At 38.1% G+C, this 8,150-nt stretch overlaps 1 protein-coding gene and 1 non-coding gene across 2 annotated transcripts in view; both read left to right on the forward strand.

Moving 5' to 3' along the window:
• The window catches only part of TIPIN (TIMELESS interacting protein), a 20,331-nt gene that overhangs the window by 2,688 nt on the left and 9,493 nt on the right, over positions 1–8,150 (forward strand). Inside the window, exons 2-5 of the mRNA XM_007958749.2 lie at positions 461–539; positions 1,377–1,452; positions 4,698–4,820; positions 5,199–5,262. Of these exons, the coding sequence (XP_007956940.1) occupies positions 461–539; positions 1,377–1,452; positions 4,698–4,820; positions 5,199–5,262 (342 nt within the window). The remainder of the gene's footprint in view (positions 1–460; positions 540–1,376; positions 1,453–4,697; positions 4,821–5,198; positions 5,263–8,150) is intronic.
• Positions 5,733–5,867, forward strand: LOC122151886. The gene has a single exon (XR_006164324.1).

Consider the following 8,150-nt stretch of genomic DNA (forward strand, 5'->3'; position numbering starts at 1 on the left):
CTTTGCACATTTCATTATAGTAATTGGCTTTGTCTACTCGAGCTGCTCTTTACAATAGTAGACTAATACAATATTTATCTTTATGTAATTGACTAATGTCACTCAGCATAACGTCCTCTATGTTCATCTGCGTTATGTGGTGGTTTGCAGATTCTACATTATTCTTTAGGGTTGCATAGTATTCCATTGTGTGTATGTACCACAGTTTGGTTATCCATTCCTTTGTTGATGGGTAGTTAGATTGTTTCCAGCTCTTTGCTATTGTGAGCAGTGCTGCAGTGAACATTGGTGTGCATATATCATTTGTGTCCTGTCTCTCCTTTAGAATATATACCTAGTAATGGGATTGCTGGATCAAATGATATTTCTGTTTCCAAGTTTTTAAGGAATAGAAATGATATATTTTATAAATGAAGCTCAAATTATTTAAGTAATATTAAATCTTGGTATGTTTCACCAGAGTCAGAGAGAGGAGCACCTGTTCCTGTGCCACCAAAGAGAACAGTTAAAAGGAATCTACCCAAGCTGGATGCTCAGAGGTACAGTTACTCTCTCCTTATACATTATACTCTTCCTTTACATCTGTTGTTTTTCTTCTTATGTTACAAGTTTTTGTTTAGGATGATTTAGAGATTTCTTTTAAAATTTTTATTTTTTATTCTGATTTGGGTGAAAGTTTACAGAGCAAATTGGTTTTCCATTCAATAATTTATACACATTTTGCTTTTTGACATTGATTGTAATCCTCTTGATGTAACAGCACTCTTCCCCCTTCCTCCCTTTGTTTACCATTTCCCTTCATTCTTCTTTCCTATCCCTTCAGGACTTCTGAGATTATCCCTAGGCAACTGCCCTTTTGATCTCATGCTTGATTATTCTAATGGAGTGTGTACCTCCCTGGTATTATTTTTCACTTATACGGAAATTAAAAAAAAAAAACCCACTGCTGTCAAGCTGCACCTGACTCATAGAGTCCTCCTTGGGTTTCCAAGGCAGTATCACTATGGAAGTAGATTGCCCCATCTTCCTTCTGAGGAGTGGCAGTGGGTTTGAACCGCCAGCATTCTGGTTAGCAGTCAAATGCCCTAGGCACTATGCCACCAGAGCTCCTAATAGGCCTATGTATTATTTGGCAAAAGTTGAGACAAGTGATGGATAAGTTCAGTTTTTGGCTTAAAGGGTTTTTAAGAGCAGTAGTCTTAGGGTTCCACAGATATTTCTAAAGATTTTTTTTTTTTTCTTTCAGTTTAGAAAACTTTTTTTATGGTTTTATGAGTCAGAATTGACTCAATAGCAGTAGGTTTTGGTTTTGGTTTATAGTCTTGCACTTGATGGCTACAGAAAATTGGCAATTGAAAATCTATTTCTATTCACAGGTTAATTTCAGAGAGAGGGCTTCCAACCTTAAGACATGTATTCGATAAGGTAAAATTCAAAGGTAAAGGTCATGAGGTAAGAAATGTCTGATTTTTATTTTGTTTTTTCAAAACACCAAATTGTGGGCTCCATTGTCATGCTCTTAGGAATCTCAGAATCTTTGACAAATTCGCTCATTTATCCTCCTACCCCTTAGAAACAGTCATGTGGTGGAAAGGACACTGTTTGAAAATCAGAAAGCCTGTCTTCTAGTCTCGTTTTGGCCACTGTATAAACACTGATTTTAGGAAAACGCACGCTAAGTCTGAGTTTGTAATTTAGAGAAATAAAATTTGCCCACTTCAAAGAGTTAGAGTTATTTTAAGCTTCTTAAGGGCAAGGACTCTGCCTGGATTGCTCACTTATATATTCTCAAGATCTAGTGCAGCACCTGGCTCATTATAGGCATCAGCAAAGTAGAAAAATGAAAATATTTAAGAACCATGAGTCCCTGTACAAATACATATTTCAGTTCTTTTATTTTTGAATCATATAGATGTGTAGATATAATTTTTTGCAGGTAATCTTTTATGAAGTGTTTTCAATATATTCTCCTTTAATTCTCAAGGAGCTCTAGGGGCACTGTGGTTAAGTGGTTAAAGAATTTGGTTACTAACCAGAAGGTTGGCAGTTCAAACCTTCTAGCACTCCATTAGAGAAAGATGAGACAGTCTGCTTCTGTAAAGACATAGCCTTGGAAACCCTATGGGGCAGTTCTACTCTGTGTTATAGGGTCACTATGACTTGGAATCCACTCCATGGCAGTAGGTTTGGCTTTGATTTTCTGTCTGTGGCGTAGTTGTTAGTTTTATTATCTAGTTAAGGAAAATGGGTTTTAGATTTTTAAGTGTCTACTGCTAAGACTTTGTTTCATAGCCCAGATAGAACAGTGTTAATCCAACAGTACCATTTAGGTGTGGTATGCAGGATAATTTGGGAGACTGGAAGCAGACCAGCGGTGGGGAGGCTATTACTAATATTGGGATGAGGTGATAATCACCTTGGGTGGGGTGGTAGTAAAGAGATGTATAACATTCAGAACTTGTTAGTGATTGTAAAACAAGAGTCAAAACTAATCTTGAGATTTAAACCTGAGAGGCTGAAAAATCATGGCACATTTACTCAGCTGTAATGGATAGAAAGAGAGAATATAAACCTCTTTTTTTGCCACAAGAACTAAACATAAATCAGGATATTTTTAAAACCATACCCAGATTAGTTAATGCATTGCCCTTGTTGAAATTTGTAGGTAGTGGTGATAAATTGGTGCTTTGATTTTATAGTCTTGATCATGTTCAGAATAAGTCCTTTGTTAAATAAACAAGCTTATCTGAAGGATATACATTTCGTGTTTCTTCAGTAAATAAGGATGGGCTTTGAGAGAGTTCACTCTCATTAGATTTCTGTTGGAGTCCTGGTGGCTCGAAGGTTAAGTGCTCAGCAGCTAACCGACAGGTAGGCAGTAGAACCCACCGCCTGTTCTCTCTGTAGAAGAACAAGGCTATTATTAGGTACTGTTGAGTGATGACTCAATGACTCCATGTCACAAAGAGTAAAACTGCCCCATAGGGTTTTCTAGGCTTTAATCTTTACAAAAGCAGATCACCAAGTCTTTTCTCCTGAGGCTTCTGGGTGAATTCAGACTGCTAGCCTTTCAGTTAGTAGCCAAGTGCCTGATTGTGGTCCCGCAGGGCTCCTTAAAACAACAACATGAGTGTTTGCTTTGTGCAGGGTACTTACCTTATTCCATCCTTATGACAGACAGCACTTCGGGGTATGTGTTATTATTAGTCTCATTTTATATATAAGAAATAGGCACAGAAAGGTGAAGTTTTCAAAGTCACAGCTGTTAAGTGGTAGAATTTGAATTTGAATCAGTACATTCTGATCCAGAACCTGTGCTCTTATTTTATTTTTTGGTGAAAATATACACATCAAAACATAAACCAACAATTTCTACGTGTACAATTCATTGACATTGATCACATTCTTTGAGTTGTACAGTCATTCTCTGTATCCTTTTCCAAATTATTCTACTGCTATAACACAAACTCACTGCCTTCTGAGCTTCTCATTTAACCTTTCTGGTCACTGTTGTCAGTTTGATCACAAATGGATAAATCTTTAAAAGAGCACAACACTCAAGGCAACCATTCTGTACTAATTAAGCTAAACTGTTGTTTGGTTTAAAGATAATTTCAATTTAAGGTTTAAAGCTTATCTCAGGGCAGTAATTTCTGGGGTGTCATTGAGCTCAGTGGTAGAGCCTGTGGTCTAAACCACACTATTATATTTTAAAATACTACCAAATGAAGAATGAAATACTACACAGTAAATCCAGAAATTTTAAAATACTACCAAATGAAGAATGAAATATTACACAGTAAAGCCAGAAATATAACTGTTAACTTTTCTCATTCATCAAGTTTAAGCTTTGTTTTCTGTTTTTGTTTAACAAAATTTGAATTAACTGAAATTTGAAATAGAAGTAATGTGGTCTGAAAACAATTAAACTCTTTTTTGCCAGTTATTGGTACTTTGCCGTTGAGATTTTCATCGAATGCTGAAGTCTCGGTGCTTTCTTCCCTGTATATGATTCAGTGATCTGTTTAGATTGGACGATCTACTTCTGTAGAGATGCCTCCTCGGAAACCCAAGGAGGAGGGTTTGCTATGAGTCGGATGTGACTCAACAGCAGTGAGTTTGGTTTTAGTTATTCCTTAGGAGCTCTGCTGGCACAGTGGTTAAACAATTGAACTGCTAATCAGAAAGGTCAGTTTGAACTCACTAGCTACTCCACAGTAGAAAAATGAGACAGTCTGCTTCCCTAAAGATTTACAGCCTTGGAAACCTTATGGGGCAATTCCACTCTGTCTGATAGGGTTGCTATGAGTCGGAATCAATTTGAGGACAGTGGATTGTTTTAGTTTAGTTATTCCTAAAAGATATGTTGGCATTTTATTAAAGCTTATTTTTTTAAATTTTACTTGACAGTTCTGAAAAGATATATGTGTGATTATCTTTTAACTTTTTATTAAGTTTTCACAGATTTTTCTCCTGGTTTCAAAATGTATATATCTCTATACAGTGTTTTTTAGACTCCAGTCCTCTAAGCTCTTACAAGTATTTGTCTTCTTAAAGTTCCTTTTAAGAGTTTCTCAACCTTGTAAATATAAAATAACTCCAGTGACTTTGGCAATACTTTTCAATTCTAAAATCTGCTGACAGGGTCAATTGTGGGAAAGAGTCTTCTATTTAGCATTTTTATTTTTATGTGCCAGGCTGAAGACTTAAAGAAGCTAATCAGACACATGGAGCACTGGGCACATAGGCTATTCCCTAAACTGCAATTTGAGGATTTTGTTGACAGAGTTGAATACCTAGGAAATAAAAAGGAAGTTCAGGTAAGTATTGAGAATAACATGAGTGTCATTTACAGTGCTAACTAGGACAAGGATAGATTTTAGTTGAAGTTTAGAAAGTATGGTGTTTTAACTACTGTTACACTTCTTAAGTGCAATAAAGAAATACCTGATTGTATTTTGGAGAGTTTAGAACAGCTATAGGGATACTTAGTGACGATCCTTGTGAAAGTTTTCTTTTTTTTTTTTTTTTAATCCTGTTAAATGGCTGTTGGATGTCTTCGTTTTGAAATCTTTCTTGGTAGAAGTAAAATGAATAAGTTACTTATTTGAAGAATAAGTCTTTTGAAAATGAGAAATGAGTGAATGACCACTAATATTATTGGTAAAAATGTAGAAATACCTCTTTTTTGTCTTCAGACCTGTTTAAAACGAATTCGACTTGATCTCCCTATTTTACATGAAGATTTTATTAACAATAAGGGTAAGAATATATGTTTTTCTAATTTGCAATCATTTTGCTTTTAGAAATGGTTCTAGTTGGGGTAGACAGTATTATAGGGCTGGGTTCTGCATATGAATTGAAATACAGTAAATGACAGTGTAGGAACGAGTTAAAATGCCTTGGTACATCTAGAATGTCATGTGTGAAGTGTTTCTTAAAGACCTGGCTGTAGTGCCATTGTTGTTGTTGTTGTTATGTGCCGTCGAGTCAGACCTGACTCATAGCGACCCCTCCTTGGGTTTCCGAGGCAGTATCACTACGGAAGTAGGATTACACATATTTAGCCATAGAATAGGAGCTTTTGGGAACTCTGATGGTGATCTGTTGATCCTTTCTAGCATGTGTGAAAAAAGTACATCTGAGAAATTAGGCAGAATGATTAGATGATGAAATAGTTTGCATTTCACTCAGAGTGCAGCTCTTGGATGTAGGACTTTACTAAGACATAAGTGACTGTTCCTAGTAATGATTGCATTGTTAGTTGTACATTGCAACCGTATACAGTCACACACATCAAAACAGATGGTTCCTGCCGACAGAGTCTGTATAGTGATCAGATTTTCTGTGCGATGGCTCCATACATGTGTTTGTGTTTGTTTGTTTTTTTTAACTCTTAATAGAAATAGAAATAGTAGAAAATAATTATTGAAGATTCTATGTACAGACTCTTCCAAAGTTATTTATAACTTACATTTAAAAGTGTGAAGGAAGATGACTTAAGTAATCCGGGATATAAATTTTTGGTAAGTGCATTGGTTACTTCATGCTGCTCTAACTGAAAATATCACAAATGGGATGGCTTTAACAAACAGGAGTTCATTTTCTTAACAGTTTTGGAGGCTGGAAGTCTGGGTTCGGAGTGCCAGGCTGTAGGGACTAGGTGAAACCCCTTGATCTTGGGCTTCAGCTCTGCCTCTTTCTTCCAACCCACTGAAGCTAGAGGTGTTTCTTCACTCGTGCAGCTGTTGGCTGCTGAGGCTGACACACTTAAGGTCAACAAGTAAAAAGACATAGTCCAAATATTACCAAACTGTACGTCAGACCATTGATTCAAGTCCATTAAGAGTCCCAAGATCAGCAGACAGCATGGCAGCTGCTGAATGACTCAGCTGCATGCAGGATTTAAACATGCCAATAGCTAGAGACCTTCTTCAAAAGTTGCTTCTTATATACTAGAAGCAAACCGTATCCCTAAAGCAGCTACTCAGCCGATCCAGTAGATTCCACCATGGAGCTGATTACCAGTCTCACCATGGGGAATAACTGCATCCAGCTGCCCAACCACTCAACCAGGGCTAGCCAGGTTGACACATAACCTTAACTACCACAGTAAGATATATGTGTTGGATTTGATACATGGAACGGCATTAGTTATTACTGTACAGATTCCCACAGCATATACCACTGGTTTAGGTTATTTATTCAGCAGCACTTTTTGAGCTGTAAATAAGAACAGGCCCCTTACTTCACAGCCTAACAGACCAATGAGAGAGGCAGACATACAATGTCCCCAGTGGTCTGGTCAGTGCCTTAATTAAAAGTTTGAATTGCACAGAGTGGGGTATAAAAAAGCTTAGTTACCCTTACATAACAACCAACCAGTTGACTGACTTATTGTGACTCCATGTGTGTCAGAGCAGAACTGTGCCTAGGAGAGAGGACAGCTTCACAGAGGAGGTATCACAAGTATTTTGATTAGTAGTAAAGGTCAGGCAAAGGTGATTTTAGAGGGAGCTGCTTGTGCAGAGGCATAAGTTAACACAGAACATTCAAGAATTCAAGCACCTAAAATAAAGGGTACAAGGAGGCCTATATCACAAAGAGCCTTGTTGAATATATTTTTTGGGGGATCAGGCACCACAACCTTAAAACGGTTTTGATCATTTTATTTATTTTTAAATACGTGTACTACTGTAAGGAGCTCTGGTGGCGTAGTGCTGAAGGTATTTGACTACTAACAAGAAGGCTGGTGGTTCAAACCCACCAGCCACTCCTCGTAAGGAAGACTGGGCAATCTACTTCTGTAGTGATACTACCGCCTTGGAAACCCAAGGAGGTGTCGCTGTGAGTCGGATCCAACTTGATGGCAGTGTGCTTGGTTTTTTGCATTTGGTGCTATACTGATGAGGGAGACAGCCCCACCCCAGACACAGGAAAGGGAGTGAACGCGGGATGACAAAGTGGCAGGATTCAGGTAGGATCCAGGTAAGGGGAGGCAGAGAGGTTTCGAACAGCTAAGGGAGACAAACTTGCCTGTCACTTTGTCTTACTCTGGTGGCTTGCGCGTTGCTATGAGTCTTGAGGCTGTGCCACCGGTGTTTAAAACGCCAGCAGGGTTGCCCATGGTGCCCAGGTTTCAATGCAGCTTACAGACTGAGACTAGCAAGAAGGAAGAGGCCATCCACTTCTCAAAGAATTGGCCAGGAAAAACCTTATGAATAGCAGAAAAACACTGTCTGATACATTCCTGGGCAAGTTTATGAATAGCCCAGAAACATTGTCTGATACAGTACAGGAAGATGAGCTCCTTAGTTTGGAACACACTAAAAATAAAACTGGGAAAGAGTTGCCTCATCAGATTAGAACCAACCTTGATATGGATAAAGTAAAGTTTTCAGGACCTCCATTTGCTGATGTGGCACGACTCAAATTGAGAAGAAACAGCTGCAAACATCCATTAATAATCGGAACATGGAATGTACAAAGGGCAAATCTAAGAAAATTGGAAGTTGTCAAAAATGAAATGGAACTCATAAAGGTTGATATCTGTGATAGTTGAAGATGTGTCAACTTGGCTGGACTCCAGTTGTGAGTGGTGGTTCCCATGATGGATCACATGACTGAGTTCTGAGCGGCCGGTCTGCCCA

This window comes from Orycteropus afer, unplaced genomic scaffold (genome assembly GCF_000298275.1).
Source record: "Orycteropus afer afer isolate SDZICR_OR568_19922 unplaced genomic scaffold, OryAfe1.0 scaffold00015, whole genome shotgun sequence".
Taxonomy (NCBI): domain Eukaryota; kingdom Metazoa; phylum Chordata; class Mammalia; order Tubulidentata; family Orycteropodidae; genus Orycteropus; species Orycteropus afer.